This window comes from Toxotes jaculatrix, chromosome 9, assembly GCF_017976425.1.
Source record: "Toxotes jaculatrix isolate fToxJac2 chromosome 9, fToxJac2.pri, whole genome shotgun sequence".
Taxonomy (NCBI): domain Eukaryota; kingdom Metazoa; phylum Chordata; class Actinopteri; family Toxotidae; genus Toxotes; species Toxotes jaculatrix.
In genome coordinates this window covers 24,875,535-24,892,347 of record NC_054402.1, presented here as the reverse complement: position 1 = coordinate 24,892,347, position 16,813 = coordinate 24,875,535, and the positions used below count along the sequence as shown (strand labels likewise).

Here is a 16,813-nt window from a genome sequence, read left to right as displayed (position 1 = left end):
AAATGCATGAATAAGCAGGTGTTCCTAATAAAGTGCTCAGTGGGTGTATGTTATGTTTCAGATCTGTTTGGGACTTGGAGGTGCTATGATAAAACCGTAGTGGATCTTAACAGTTGTGTCAGTCTCTAAAAACAGAACAGATACTCTGAGGGTTAAAAACAGGTCCGACATAATGACATGTATCAGTCGTACGCTGCCTTGCTCACAGGCTGTCAGAAAAAAATGCCTCTTGGAAATATTGAATTTCAGAATTCTTCCCCAACTTTCCAGGCTCCAGAGTTCAAATGCGAAAAGCTATTCAACTGCATTTTGTCTGGTAGGTTGAAATTCCTGGTTCTGCGTTAATACAGTGCAAGTTGGTGGAGAAAAGTAGAGCAAAGGCAACCTGCTCGCTCCGCTGTCCCCGTTGGGAGACACAGTAGCAGCAGCAGTAGTAGCAGCAGCTCTGGATGGAGACCCCAGAGAAGTCCATGTCTCTTGAGGGCACAGGGCTGGGCAGACCAGCTGGGTGCTCTGTACTCCACCAGGGACCACGCCCTGACCTTTGCTCTTTGCGGTGATATCACCCATCAGTCTCTATCACGCCCCCACCCCCCCCTACTCCCCCACTCCCAAAAAAAAAAAAAAAAAAAATCTGCTAAATCAACTTTGAAAAGTATCGACCAACAGATGAGTACAGCCGAGGTGTCAGTGAAACGGTTTAAAAGAAGCGTGTACATAGTCTGATGGAGGCTCCTGTCCTTCCACACAGCATGATGATCCACAGTCAAAGTGCAAAGGCCCAGAGCAAAAATTAAGGTAGGATGGGGGAGGAAAAAAATATTAGTTGCACCTTTATTTAATTACAATATAGATTTTCTTTAAAAAATTTTACAAGTACCTCTTCCTGTCCTTCTTTTAGTTCTTTTTGTGTACAAGTATAAGATGGGAAGGCTGTCTTATTTTGAAGCAGTGCTGTGTTCTTGTAGATTATGCCTGCAAACAATTTTTAATTTCTTTTCAAAAGGAAGGGGGAGGGGAACGAGGACAAAAAAAAAAACAAACCAAAAAAAAAGAAGAGAGAGAGAGAGAGAGAGAGAGAGAGAGGGAGAGAGAGAGAGAGAGAGAGAGAGAGAGAGAGAGAAAAACAATCTTCTTAGATCCAGTGGCAGGGCTGGTAGGGCTGGAACTGCAGGCTGGTCCGGGTCCCAGACTGCTGACCACAGGAGAATAAGGGGGTAGGTGGAAGTGTAGAGGTCAGAGCATATTAGGAGTTCAAAATCCATCCACCCATGCACCCAGGCCTCTCTCTGCCAGCGTACGGTTCACTGAAATCACCTGGGAGAAGAGAAACATTCAGATTATACACACACACACACACACACACACAGAAATGTGAAACACCTGTGCAGAAAGTATTTTTACTTGATGGCAGCACAACACAAAATGAAAAACTAAGCAGCAAAGTGGAAATAAATGGACTTAGGAAGACATTTTTTTTCTTATTCCTATTTGGAAAAAAAAAAAGACTTGATGAGACATTACCCTGAAAATATCACAACAGGTAAACAGGGAGGAAGTGATGTTTGCATTCACAGCAAACATGCTGGAGCATTAAATTCTGCTGGGCTCAGAGGGCACCAGAAGCAGCGTACCCCTATAAGTTAACGGCTTATGTACAGAAAACAGAGCATATCAATCACAAACAAACACAAAATCATCTCAATACAAACAGGCTGTTCGTGTCAGGTCAACAACTGGCTAATCTGACTGACAGGAAACATCTGAACCCACAGCAGTTGTGTGCTAAAACATAGATGCTAGGTGCTTGTCTATTCGGCTCTACCATGATATCCATGCTGAGAACACCGAGCTAGCTTCTTCTTATAGCTAGCTGAAGACCTATAGTTGGTGGTGTGTGACAGAGAACAGTAAAGCATTTCTTCTCGTGGGAGATCGCACTAACTCAACCACAGTTACATAGTGCAATAACATTAAATAGTGCATCTGTCTTACAGACAGTTGAACATAGTCTCATTAATTTGCTATTTAACTTTGTGTTAATAGCAAACTTTATCTCGGTTAAACATAAAGGACTAACTACAAGAAACTAGAAACATCCTTTTAAAGTGGTACAGCATGGCTACCAACATCCTCAACCTTAGAGATACCACTACAGGTATGTACTAAAAACTACAAGTCACATACAGCATGGAGCACTGTATTGTGAAAGTGAAGTGCAAACAGGTGTATCCAAGCATCATACCTCATCTCCGACCATGTTCCACAGGTGGACCAGTGGGAGGCCTGTGTTGTTATCATAGTTTGATACCTTTTACAGAAACAGAAAAAAACGGTCAGACATCAATTGCTGGGTAGAGATCAGAGTTTAGCCCGGTGGAGTGGTTGAGTGAGGAAGGTGGTTTCACCTGTGCAAGCAAAGCCACTCCTCTGGTCATCTCCTCCAGCGCTGATGTTGCCTCTGGTGAAAAACGATCCTCTCCTGATGAAAGACGTCATAAACATGTCAGAACAAACACACAATCCCCAGAAGAAAAAAAAATCTAGATCATTTTAATGTAAGTCACAGCTGAAAGAACTGACACTAAAGTGACTAGATAAACTCCACATACTTAAACTAGCCCTTTAGGTTTTTAAATTACTTTAAACTACACAAACCATGCTATACCTGGAAGTGGAGCGATGTTGTCAAGCAGTACTTCTGCACCTTGAAATGGTAGTGTCACAAAATCAGACCTGGAAAATAAAAAGGAGCAGTCTGTTTAAGAAAAATCATGGAAATATATCTCAGACCGTATACGCTGGCTGTTTGAATTTTCTATTTTACATACGGTAATCCATAATGACGAGCTTTTACACATTTAACTTCTACACTGAGCCTTTACTCAGGATTTTGTTGAACCACCATCACCGTACACATGGACTGTCAGTACCAGATGCATTCAGCACATCAACTTTAATAATCACTCTGTGTACAGACAGAGCAGAAACTGAAAGTCTGCTCATTAATTCCTTTGCACTGTGTGTGTGTGGACATCAGTCTGGTATCTGCAGACAGTTGGACAGCTAGTGTTAGTTCCCTGGCAGGGACAGACTGAATAACATTGAATCTCCGAGATGTATTTCTGTGATTTTATACAGATATACATACAGCAACACCTGATACGATGTTAGCTCTTTATTCTAGGACTAGTCCAAATTCTGCTTCAAAAAACTGCCCCCAGATGGCACAATGACAGCTCCCTCTACATTTCTGCACCTGCCTAGGGAGAGGTAGAAAGCAGGAGGGCTGGAAAGATCACTGGTGTCTTACTCCCCTCACAAAGCTTCTTTAGTTTTCTGCCAGCTGGAAGAAGATACCGGAGCCTCAGAGCCTGCTCCACCAGTCTGGGCTTTTTCTATCAGGATGTCAGGACGCTGACCTCTTACCCCTCTGTCTCCAAAAAGTCTGGACTGTAACTCACCTATTCCACCCACTACACATCCAACAGCACCAGCAAAACTGCTGCTAATTCCTCATCCGGTGGAGGACGTTACTCGCACATTGTATTTTGTCTTGTTCTTAATCTGTGCCTCGCTCTTGTTATTCTAAATGGCACTGTTCTTCTTGATTAGAGTTTTAGTACAGTGAGACCTCCCACACTCACCTTATTTGTCGTAGTGAGTCAATCTTAACTCTGTCATAGCCACCATAATCTACATATCTAATCTCCACTTCATTTGTTTCTTTATAGAAGGTGATGACCTGAGCTCTCCACCAGGCTCCTTCCACTGCTGGAGCTGCACAGATCACACCAACTGGAAGACAGACAGAGACAGAAAGACTATTAAAGCTGCAAGCAGCAGTAAAACAACCAAACTGAGTCTTGTCCTTTGGTCATGGCAAGAAATACTGCTGACTTTAATACAAATACAAAATTATACAAAATAAAACTTTAAATAGCACGATTTATTTGCTTAATAAAGTTGTATCTGCTGTGTCGAATACAGTTTTTGCACTAAAATGCCTTAAAGTTGTAAGACAAGAGAAGACAAAGATACCTGTGACAGCCACAGACCAATGCTTCATATGCCCATTCATGTAACTGGGGGGGGGTTTATATGGCTGAAGATGACTAAAACAAATCACTAAAACCGCAGAAACATTTATGAGTGTGCATCGACTTTAGTCCCACCGTGTGACCAAGGTTACCTTCGGCAGGTGAGGGCAGTGCGGGGGTGCCCGGCTGGGAGTAGCAGAGGAACATCTGCTGGTCGAGGCTTCGCAGAGCGTGGTAGGTGGGATGGGTGTGCTGCTGGACAAAGACGTGCCCGGCTGACACGATGTTCACCACTATCACTTCAACTGTCACTCCACTGGGGAGAAGAAGCTGAGAAGACAAATGAGACATGACAGGAACTGTTACTGCTCCAATAAACAGCTTACAATCCATATGGCTAAAACCACACGCAGAAACAAAAAGTGAACTGGTTAGAAATTTGCTGTACTAATGTGACAATATGTGGGGTTTGACAGCATTTTACAGATTCTGAACCCAGTTCAGAATCTGCTTATAGAATCTGAAAACTCTACACCTGTATTTTTAGGTTAGTTTGTTTGAAGGGGAATGAAAACTGGTTTACAGGTTTCATTTGGCTGGGTTTCATCACTAAACCACACAGATTCTGCTGTGCTGAGGAGGCGCATATTCTGTCACTGCTCAGTGACAGGCATTAACCCTGTCCTCATTCATTTTTCCTCTCGCTGCTCCTCACCGGGCCAGTGTGCTATAGCTGCAGAAGATTAAGTACAAACAAAACTGTGGAGAGAATAATAAGTACACTTCATCATTCAGCAAATGATGAGACAGAATACTTATCCTTCTCGACTTATCAAAAAACGCCACATGTTCTTACGTATTCTGATAAGGGATTTGTTGGCTGTAGAGCTTAATAAATCTGGGTATTTTACCAACACGAAACTAAATCCAAAACAGTACTGGTGGCACAGAACAGCCAGAGAGCCCATCCTTACCCAGGAGGTCATGGGAAGTGATGGCAATGTGAGCGGTGGCGGTGGAGGAGCATATAGGTTTGTCAAGTCCAGATCTTTAAACTTCTTCCCAATCAGTGACAGGGCTTTGTCAACCTGCTGCTGCGTACCTGCAGAGAGATCAGACACAAACGGTTTTTTTTTCCCTCTTCCAGAAAGAATCTGGATTCCTGTGTGAATCAGTCCTCTCCACCCAACCCTTTCAAAAGTGGGGACCTGGTCCACCATACTCACCCTCTATATGACAGATCTGGAACTCCTGTGTATAAGGCAGGGTGGAGATGTAGATCTTTGCACCAGAGTTCTGCTTGAGGAAACTCACGAATCTCCCCTGCTTCCCAATTAACCGTCCTACAAGATGCTGGTACAGGAAGACGGACAGGAAAGACAACGACATGTCAAGGTTGGTTTGTGAGACCTTATCTGCCAACACTCACAACATCCCATTTCCAAAAGTACACATTATGTACAAGTGTGAGAAATGAACAGTTTTGGTAATTATATGACCTTATTTATACCAAACATCAGCATTTTGGCAGAGTGTAAAAGCCTTTCGCTATTTGAACACATGACATTAAAACACTGCACTGCGTCCATTGAAATGTCTCCTCTGACGAGGCTATGGTTTGACTTCTGGTGTCAGTTGTCCTGACTCACCTTTGGCACCTCAATCTCCCAGATGATGAGCTCAGAGCTCAAGGAGGCAGCGTGGTTACTCTGGCTTTCCCCAGCACCCATAGTGCAGCCGCTGTCCACTGAGTCCATACTATTCACATCAGAGCCTGGACACAAACATAAACACACACAGACACACACGTTTATATAAAATAATCATCACCACATTTACAGTAACATTAATGTTTCAGGATCCAGGGCTCATCCTCAGCAATCTGTTGACACACACCCCACCATTCAGAGGACGTCTCCTTTACCATTTAATAAAAACAATCCCTACAGCTGCAAGTCACATGGCACCGGGTCACATTTGGTAGGAAATCACATTTGTCAGTGCAAATATAACAATTAGTGTCACCACTAACAGCTGCTTGACAGAATAACGTGGACATTATACATCTGAAACTACAACATTTTAAAATTGCTGGCAGTCCGATACAATAAATGTTAGAATAAGTATAAAACACTAATGTTTAATGATGGTTTGAGAAAATGTTTTAGTAGCCTCCTAAAAGTTTAATGGACACTGTAAAATTTAACTGTGTAACAAGCCAGTTCAGGTCAAACGCACCTGTATCTGGTGCAACCCCCGGCTGGTCAATTTCCTGGCAGTCTATGACACTAAGACACACTTGTACTGATATAAATAACACTTAGCTCATGCTTAGTTTATCATGCGAGCTATTATAGTGAGCTTTTTCCTGCTTTTCCCCCAGCCTTAACTGATCACACACCCTGCACCTCTGTCAGGAATAGAACACTACAGATTTATAACGGCTTCAAATGCTCCTGATCATCAGGAAAATTATTCTAAAAGATAAATTAACCAAATCAGCAAAGGGAGACATCTGGAAAAGGGACTGCAGGTGTTTAGGAAGCACAATTATGCAGTAGGCTTCAATCAAGACCAGCCACCTTAATTCATAACAGCTGCTGTGCTCAAAGATAGTATCAGGCCATGGATAAGAATGACCTCCTTTCTCCAGCCATCCACCGAATTTAAAACTATTAACTAATGGCTAATCTTAACACCACACAGGACACCCTGTTTTTGTGTGACAGTAGTTTCATACTTAGGTCAAGTGATGACAAACAAACCTACTACAGTACAACTGAGTAAGCTCTTGAAAACCACAGGATGCAGTTGAAAGCTCCAGAAAACGCGAGTGAATTGATCTTAAATGAATGCGCCTACACTCAGGAATGACCACAAATGTTTTCTCACAAGCCTCGATTTTTCTCATCTGGTCGACTGCTTTATTAATTTGCTGATAACAGAGACTATAGTTAAGCAAAGTTTAGTATGGTGTACATATCCAACAAAGACACTGCTGAGCTGCTGAAAGAAAGTGGATTGCAGGAGTTCCCCCATCAAGTCAGGCCTCAAAGGGGACAGAGAGGGAAACAGGCAAAGTACACTGAGCAGTCAGTCACTGACTGAGCAGTCAGTCAGCCTGAGCAGCTTAAGAGAGAGTTCTTCCCTGAGACTGATCTTGAGGAGTTAAAGAGGCCAGAAAAGACTGAGCTTCTATTTCTATTGTATTAGATTTTTATTTTTCATTTTTATTTCTTGTTATTTCTATTTATCTCTATTTTTATCTATACATATTTTTAGTACTGGAGTTCTTGTTTGTATATCTCATATTGTTTTATCCTATTTTATCTACTCTTCACAGTCTACTGGAACAACCTAATTTCCCTTTGGGGATTAATAAAGTTTTCTGTCTGTCTGTCTGTCTGTCTGTCTCATCAGCCATCGAGAAGGAAGACACGCCCCACAAAGGGTGAAAGCTGTCGGGAGATCTTTTCTTATGGGAGAGCTGGGCTGAACTCTGACCTGTCTGAAGAAGTAAAACTTGACGGTAAGAGTCCATGCTGCACTTTGCTTGTTCTATGAGTAGCAGCTGCATTCAAGTACGAGGAGCTTGTTAGAAACCCTAAAGTCTCAGCCAATACCAAAACAGTCAAGCTACATCAAGACACCATGGCTGAGACCAGGCATCCGGCTGCTGGTAATCGAGCGGTGGAATGAGTGGTGGAAGTGGGACAGAATCAAAACAGCCTGTGAGACAAAATGTGGTGTGCTGAGGAGCTATATGTGAGAACATGTATGTCCGAACCAGTTGGACCGGACACTAAACAGACTTTACTTGGCCATCTCCTGAGCACAAAGTCTGTGCAATGTCTGACTGAGCCAATGTGTGAATGGAGCGGGTCAATTCACACCAAAACCAAATGTAGTATTTTAGAGGATACTGAAGTGATACTGAAAGCCAGTGGGTTTTCTCTCAAACCATGTGCCCAGTCAGGGCCCCAAGGAAGTAAAGAAAAGGTCAAAGAGGACGAAGAAATCAAGACACTTGTATTTGTTTGAGAATTAGCATGTTCATCTGCTTACACATAGGACGTCAGCTGAATAGGTAGTCTTTCAATGTGATCCACAATAACTTGTGTTCTCACTCGTAAACAACAGGTTTTATAAGGTGCTGCTGCTTAGTGTACGGGAAGGAGAGGCCCAAACCAAAATACTGACTGTTAAGTATTTGTCTGGCAAATAATTTCAGTAAAGATGCACTTTGGGTTTGTGTAATCAGTGCGTGTACAGCTAAAACTTTATGTGTCAAATCCTGGAACAGCCTACACGAGTCTCTGTTATGTTTTAGAGGTAAGACACACAGTTTAATGTCTTTGTTTATCCTCTGTGATGTGAAAACATCAGATTTCCACACAGTAGGAGAAATAAATAAGTGTGCATACTGTTCATAGCTTGTACCAGCATCTAGTTTAAAAGTAGGTTAGCCAAATTCGCTAACATTCAGCACTGGAACAGCCAAGAGAAACAAGATGTTCTGTGCTCTCCAGCGTCATGCAGCCACCCCATTTCCATTACCCCTCTCCATGTCCATCACAATTTTATAGTTAGATAGTTCTGAGCCAAAACTCGGTTTGTGGAGGTTTATATCTTGTTATGCTCTTATCCTTTGTTGTGTAGAAAAAAGAAAAGTGCACTGATTTGACCGATAAAATCAACACAGTTCACTTCCAACTTTCTCGAATGATATGAATCATCTCAATTCATGAGGTGGCCCTAAATTAATAAATACAAAAAAAAAAAAAAAAAAATCAAAGTGATCAGTAACAAGATCCTTAACATTATGACTTAACGCCAAAAAAAAAAAGTACTCTCAGCTGATATAACAGATTTCAAAACTTTCAAATATCAATATCAGCCTTAAAAATCCATTGTCAGTCTGGCTTCTTACACTAATTCTCAGAATAAGCAAACTGATGTCTCACCTCCAGACTGGTCTGTCTCCTCACACGTCGCATGGGCTCCGTTCCTCAGGCCGAGTCCGTTGAGCCTCTTTATCTCACATACAGCATCCACTGAGTTCTCTTCAGTTGCGGTCAAAGTCGTTGCCTCTGTGGAGGTCTCAACCTGTGACTGAGGCTTTGCGGCTTCTCCTGCTGACAAGTCTGTAATTTGGATCACATCCATTTGGTTGTCAAACACGCTGTTCTGGAGGTCCTCGTTGCTGATGCCGTCCTCAGAGTGGCATGTGCTGCAGGCTGAGTCCTCGGCCTGCACAGCTACTTCATCGCCTTTCAGTTTCATATTTAGCACGGGGATGCTCTGAGCTGCTTCATGCGATGGTGTGGGCCAGTGGGCTCTCTGTGCACTGTTTGACTGATGAACCCTGTGACTGACCTCATCGGGCTCCCATACTGGAGCTGAGGAGCATCCATTCGGCATCCCTTGCCGCTCTTTCTCTGTTGCCTCTCTTGACTCGCAGCTTATCTGAGAGGAGCTTGTCAGTAGATGGTGGTGCTGCTGTGCTGTTGTGATTGGCTCCTGTTGGGAGCATAGTCTGCTGCTAGCCAGTGGTGTACTGCTGCTGCTGCTGCTGGGCTGGCTGTTGTCTGTGATCTGGCACCTGGTGACACCAAGGACCTCCTGGGTGGCTGCCGAGATGACCCCACATATGAGTCCAGCTGCCAGAAGCTCTAGATCCTGATCCTGTTCCTGTCCACTGCTACTGTGTGTCTGAACGTCCTCTGGGGTTACAGATGTGGCGATGGAGTCTTGGACTGCGGTCAAGGCTGTGGTTGAGGTCGGGTCCGGGGTGGTAGGTGTGCTTGTTAAAATGTGTTGGTGGAAATCTTGCACTGAAGGGGGTGTCTCTAGAGAGTCAGCATCTGATGGCATCACTTTCTGCTCTTTGGCTGGGGTAACTGCACAAACAATCATCTCATCCTGTGTGTTAATAGCACTGTGATGCTTTGCAACTTCTCCCTCGGGTTCAGGTCTCTCTGCATCAGAAAGGTAGGCTGTTGTGGGTGGGGAGCTGGTGACTTTGTTAGACTGGCAGGGCAAAATAACCTCTTCCACTGAGGCTTGAGGGGCAGAGGCTAGATCTTTGATCTGGTGTTTCTCCAGCTCTGTTACCAAAGCAAGTGAAGAGCTTTTCTCTGGGTCTTGATGGTCTTTCAGTGACACCTGCAGGCTGTCTTCTTTGTCAGGTGATGGTAGAGTCAAGGCTGAGGGTTCATGGGCTTCCTTTCCTCTTATTCTGTCAAGGTGAGGGGCAGCTTCTTCAGAGCTTTGTTCCAGTGAAGGTGCAGCTTCACTGTCCTGGGCGTGCATATGGGAAATATTTTCATGTTCTGTTCTCTTGTTAATGCCCTTTGAGATTCTGTGGGAGGGACATTCTGTATCATTTGTAGTGGATACAGTGCCTTTTTCAACCAAACCGTTGCTACCCTCTGCTGGAGATGTTCTAAGGCCTATAGCAGGTGGAGCCCCCTCTGGGCTGTCGTGACTGATGAGCCGCTCTTTCTTCCGCGAGATGTACCACCACCAGCCAATCAGTGCGAGTACTCCAGGTAGTGTGTAGGGTACAACAGAGCGAAACCTCAGCGGCATTTCCTCAGGACACTAGCAGCTACACCTGAAAGTTAAAAAGAAAGACAGATTTTAATTAGTTGAGGGACATCTCACTCTGAATACAACTCACAGCAACTCCTGGATAACTGGCCTGGATCTTCCTGTTGATTTTTATGTTGACCAGATTAAACTTAGTTTTACCCTTTAACTGAGTCTTTCACATGACATATACTGGGAAATATGCCCCAGATCCCATGTTACCCCAAGAAAGACTAAAAATCTGTTCCATATCAAAAACCAAACCAGCAAAAATCCTCTTAAAATTTTAACTCCAACACAATCCCTTTGTACACTCGCATGACAACCTACCAAATTCTAACTTTCAAAGTCATGAAAATTTTACTGCCTAAGCGTGTGGTTATTGAGTATTGGCCAGTTTCATGTCTTTAGTCTCTCACATGTGAGTGTGTGAGAGAGTGACAGAGAGAGAAAGAACCAGTGAACCTGGACTTTTGACCTCTATGGCTGCTGGCACTGCCACCTGCTCTACGTAATCAACTGCCGGCCCTCTGCAGGCTAAAAGTAGAGCTCTGGGATATACTTTCAACATTAAGTAACAACAGAGAGAGCTGCTTTATATGAATTTGTTGTGCCAGGACAAGAACATTAAAGGTGACAGTTGATTTGTATTTATAACATAAAGCTCACACTGTGCTATATTCCAATAAAGTGAACACCATTTGGGAAAAAACCCCTGGTATTCTATTACTTTAATGGTTTATCTGTCTGAAATACATCTCTGAAAAGACACAATATTCCATTAATTCAACTAGAGGAGAGTATGGACACTCCTCTTCAAATGTCAGCATTTAGGTTAAGGGTGCAAACCCATGAATGTCCTGAGGCTCTGGTCCTGGTCTTGAATAATAAATAGCTGTAAAGACTCAAGCCCAATGAGGTGGGAAAGACTACACCATCCACACATTCAATTCAGTTGTTATTTTAAAAGTGCATACAATTGCTAGACTATTTCCAGGCTATGTAGATTTCCTCCTTTTCAACTTTATAAGAGGCACTTTTTACACAAGGTGACTGCCACAGTCTGCATCTTTTATCAGTTTATCAGTGTGTAAGTAAAGTATCAATACAACAGGGTTTTTACAGCTGTCTGAACCAACTGTCAGCCTCACAACAGGTCAACTTAACTGGTGGAAACTAGACACATACAGCTAAAACACTCAAAGATATTCTCATACTATAGATCTATTCATCTATCTTCATATGGACAGCTATCTCTATATAAACAACCATAGAAATCATCAGTTGCATTTAAGACATCCCAGCAGAGAAACTCAGCACCATTAGCTGCACTGTTTGAAAATTAAACAAGGACACAGCAACTGCGTGGATTTGGGAATTTGTTGTATTACGGAGGTTGCTGTTAGATGTCGGAGCATCCCTGAACGCATCAATGGTGAGAAATTTGAAAACTCGCTGCCTGTTACTGCATGGCTACAGGCTGATCCCAGAGGAAAAGCATTAGCAATGTAGATATGATGGGTGAGAAGCAAATAATGATACATCAAAATGCAGTTTAATATTATATCAATAGCTTAACTGCTGTACCTCCTAACTGAGGTTCACATTTCATACTTGGCTATCATTAAAAATATTTTTAAATACATGCCTTTGCTCAAAGAAGCCATAGTTACAATAAAGCTACAATAAATAACAACTGACCCCAGCTATTTTTTTCTTTTACAACACAACCTAATCAAAATATGTAATTAACCACAAATTAAAGAATTAAATCAATTATTTCAATCAAATTTTCCTTAAAAACTGATGCCATCTTTCATTGTTCAACAGGTTTCCAAACTAAAATCAAAGTGCATAGCAATATAATTCTACAAAATTGACGGCATTTATATAAATTAGATGAGGCTTTTACAGTGCACTTAAAAACAAGGCCCAACCAACCAATGAAAAGAGCTGCAGCCTACAAATGTCTATATCCAGCAGAAAAGTAAACTGGACTATCCCTGAGCTCCATGAACATAATCATATCTATGCAATGAAGGGTGGGTAGTATATGCACCACGTTCGCTGTAATTCTTGGCTAATAACATGTTGGCAGTTCAGTTTTGCAAAAGATACTATGACAGGAACAGCCTTAGAGGAAGCATCCACAACAGACTAATGAGTTGAAGAGCTGCAAGCAACAGCTGCTTAAGACTGGATAAACTCCAACATATCATTAAGGTAAGGAATACCTTTAATCATGCCACTTGCAATGTATGAAAACCTTTGTGCACAGTTGCTTTATGGTTCAAGTATGGCTATATATAGCACAAAATTAACTCTGACACTGACCTGAAGATGTAACACCAAAAACAAAGCTTTTCTTAAATTAAGAAAGGCAGCTTTTGTGAAAAGTGGACCTGGGCTTATTCTTCAACTTCTGTGCACTACGTAGAGAAACAAAATCATATTGGAGTTCAGCCGCCAACAACAAGTGAACTGGGTCTCAACAGGAGGTGCAGGGGTCCTCTAACACCATATTTAGTAAAAACTATTTCTTTAAGGATGTTTAAAAATTGAATGCAGTGTCCAATGCACAATACAATTCAATGCTAAATCAGCAACTGAAATGGGCACCTAAACTAAAACAGAAAGCTGGTGCCGATAAGCCTGTTTATGTATGTGCCTATGAAATGGTGGCCCACACCACATTCACCTTGGACAAGGTTAAAACAGAAGTTACAAGCAGTCAAACCAATCTAGAGCACTCTTAACAGGACAGACTGGTGTTCTTTGGTGCTTTTCTTGACCTTACAGTCAAGACTCAGACTGTGACCTTGGCGGTTCAGATAGAGGAGTGGTCAGGCTGTATATTTACGTTGGAAACCCTGCAACATGCTGAGTACAGGCAACATAAGAAGCTTGCGCAATAGATACTGCCCTAGTCTGCCGTACATTCTAGCAGCTCCCTGTCACTCAGTACTAACATGACATACAGTCACTCAGTCTCTACCTGTGTTTTATGTCCTCAACGCTTTTCTGTACAACTCGCGATTTCATTTCCTCGTACCCATCAGTACACGCGCGTTGCTAATCGCACAGCATGACTTATGATTTAACGTTATCAGCATTGGGTCAATCGCTGATTAGTTAAATCTGACATATGAACAACTCTGGGTACGGTATATCTGTGAAACTCGACTTTGTTATTATTCGCACACGCCGTTTGCTGGCAGAGGCGTGTGGTGTTTTACGGACACCCAATCACATTTTATAACCACTAACAAAAATGTGTGAATTGCCTGTAAGCCGATAAGGCATCGGCACCCCGTCTAATTTAGCATGCTGTCTGTCCAAGAGGTTACAGTGCTCCTCTGCTACAGTCAAGTTTCAACTTAACCAGCCTTAATGTTAGCTACAACAACAAGCTAATCCTTCAATTTAGTTGACAGAGAACCAAAGCCCAACGAAAATGTTATTATTGCCGTTTACAATCCACTGACGCGATGGGAAATTGCACAGTGACTTTACATGAGGGTCAGAAAATCTACTTTCTGCGACGGCTTAGCTAATGCTGCCCGTTTCAGCTAGCTACGTGCTGATAATACCGACAATGGGACTATTTGTGGCTCGCAATGAATAATCCCGTTGGCGTTGTCTCGTGCCGTGTGTAGCTCAATACTATCTTGAAAAACCCGTCGTGTACGACTATCCCACCACAACACAGACCGGCTAATGGAATTAGCTAGCCAGCAAGTATGAGGAGAACAACGTGGAACTGCACTTAGAAAGCTGCCAGTTTAATGTTACCTTGCAGAGAGGTAGGGAAGGCGACGTTAAGAAAATCAAAATAAGACTAAAGACATTCCCCTCGCAACCCACGAGTCTCTTCACCTTTTCGTGTCTCAATACACCAACTCTGCTGCAAAACTGTGTGCCTTAGCTAACCTAGTGATGTACAGCGCAACTTTGGGAGAAAATAAACAAAACTGTTGTGCGGCAAGTAAACAGGCAATGAAAGCAATTTTTAGAAACTAGAACTTAATATGTGCCGCTGCCGCTAGGTGACTAATTTGAATGCCGAATTTATCAGAAGACAATGCACATCCACACAAGAACGCATGTCAAGTGATAACATGCGCTATGTTTTGCCAGTAAGATGCTAAAAGTTAAATGACAGATGCATGAAGGGAGTTCGGCGAAATATTGTATGGAATGAAATCCGGTACAAGAGGTGGCTGTGACCTAAAGCTAACGTTACACTACTGGGAATAAAGCATGGCTGGTTGGGAGGCCGCGGTGGAGGATAATAAGTATTGAGTTAGCAGGCTACCCCAGTATAATTGTTATAATGCCACAACGTCTATGACCATAAACCCGAAATAAAATGTCAAGGCAGTTGAGCGCACATGTCCTCCACCGCATTATTTTTGGCCCAATGACCATGACCATTGGTTGGTTACACGATTAAAGCCTCGTGTTTTAGACGACTTTAGAGTTTCATTTTGCCAACTGACCACCGCGGTAGGCCACAACATAAAGGAATTGCATAACGCAGCTTTAAAAGCAACCAAATGCACCACCGAGGGCAAGTACCAGACTGACGCAGGGTTAAAGGACATTTTAAGCCAAAGAGTGCTTCTGTCCTGCCTGGGCCTCAGACCTCCACGTTAGCTTGCTAGCCGGCCTGGGGTAAATGATAGCCAAGTGCATTCTAACTGCTGACAACCTATAAGTATTTGTTACTATTCAAGATACACGACCGTGTTGTTAGTAAGTGCATGGAGACCACGGTAGAGAAGGAATTGGGGTAATTTAAGTTACACAACAGGAGCAGAGGCTAGCTGGAGTGTGCTGACTGTTAAGTTGGAGAAAGATGTGTAGGCTAGTTGTTCAATGACATGGGATTACTGCACTCATTTGGTGACACGGTAAGCTGCAGAAAGCTCACAGAGACGCGTGGAAATGTCCATAGATGGGTGTTTTACACTGTGCTTGTGTTAGACCCCTGTGAATGGATTTGAACTAAGTCATACTGTGTGAACATGGTGCAGATGGCTACAGGCTAGCATGCTCTTCCCCCTTAGTTGCTAAATGCGCTCTTACCTCGCGAGGATTTTGTTTACTTACAGTATTTTAGGTTCCTCGGTGCCGCCACGATGAGAGCGATGCTGATAATGTGAGTTTTTCAAACGTGTTCCCGTGAAAAGTCAATCTCTCCTCCCCACGTGTTGACCGACTAGCATCAGTCTAAAAAAAACACACAGACTAAACAGCTGGTCAAATCTCGCGATACTCGCGACGTTCAAGATGTCTGTGGTCTCGCGTTAGCTGAGAATGCAGCAAAGAAACCTATTTCAGACATGCACCCATTTGTGTTTACACTATGGTAATCTAACATGTAGGTCTCATGCATGAATAAGCAGCCTGCTAACTTTTACGTGAAAGTCTTGTCGGCAGTCATACTTGGTTACTTGGACTAAGTAACATGTAATGTTGGCATGACACAAATCTGAACTCAATACTGTCTGATTAACAAAGAGCAGCAGGAGGTTAAACATGCAGAATGATAACTGTAAATAATGGAATATTTCAATCATCAACTCTTATGCACAAAATTAGAAAAAGATACCAGAAAACACTATTAATGAGCAAATTTTAAGTTGGTGATGAGACTAATATCTTCTAATACCTAATCAGTCAGTAAGAACAATTTTCATCTTCCTTTTGGGCTGTGACTGGAGCAGAAGAGATTTTTTAAGCCTTCTTTCAATTCCGTTTCTTCAAATCAATTACATCTTATATATTTGGCTCCAAATCATAATATGCATTATCTCAAGGCACTTTACAGAGTAAGTTCTAGACCTTACAATGTTATAGAGAGAAATCAAACAGTTCCCACCATGGGCAAGCACTTGGCGACAGTAGAGAGGAAAATCTCCCCTTTAACAGGAAGAAACCTCCAAAGGAACCAGACTGAGGGCGGGCCGCCGTCTGCCCTGCTTTGACCGGTTGGGTTGAGAGGCGAGAGATATGGGGGAGAAAGGAAAAAGAGAGAGGGGCAGAGAAGAGAAGAGAGGAGAAGAGAAGAGATAGAAACTACCAGTAACCCAGAGATCAACTAACTCTGGGCTGGATCAGCATTAATAATAACAGATGCATGTTACAGTCACATCTGTTTTACTACACAGTTCCAGACA

The 16,813-nt window shown here is 42.7% G+C and overlaps 1 protein-coding gene across 1 annotated transcript; it reads right to left on the bottom strand.

The window, feature by feature from the left end:
* Window positions 1–608: 608 nt before the first annotated feature.
* Window positions 609–15,864, bottom strand: akap1b (A kinase (PRKA) anchor protein 1b). The gene is made up of 11 exons (XM_041047142.1): window positions 15,744–15,864; window positions 9,005–10,656; window positions 5,690–5,814; window positions 5,267–5,393; window positions 5,015–5,142; window positions 4,193–4,370; window positions 3,648–3,798; window positions 2,669–2,736; window positions 2,409–2,482; window positions 2,246–2,311; window positions 609–1,317 (listed from the first exon to the last, which is right to left on the bottom strand). Exons 2-11 carry the CDS (start codon window positions 10,629–10,631, stop codon window positions 1,255–1,257), a joined length of 2,607 nt encoding a protein of 868 aa, XP_040903076.1. The 5' UTR covers window positions 10,632–10,656; window positions 15,744–15,864; the 3' UTR covers window positions 609–1,254.
* Window positions 15,865–16,813: the final 949 nt, after the last annotated feature.

Excerpts from the sequence above, each read along its gene's own strand:
- akap1b (XM_041047142.1), bottom strand. The coding sequence starts at position 10,631 with ATGCCGCTGAGGTTTCGCTCTGTTGTACCCTACACACTACCTGGAGTA. Across the intron at positions 2,483-2,668 it reads CAACATCGCTCCACTTCCAG|GAGAGGATCGTTTTTCACCA; the intron begins GTATAGCATGGT and ends GTCTTTCATCAG. Across the intron at positions 2,312-2,408 it reads GAGTGGCTTTGCTTGCACAG|GTATCAAACTATGATAACAA; the intron begins GTGAAACCACCT and ends TTTCTGTAAAAG.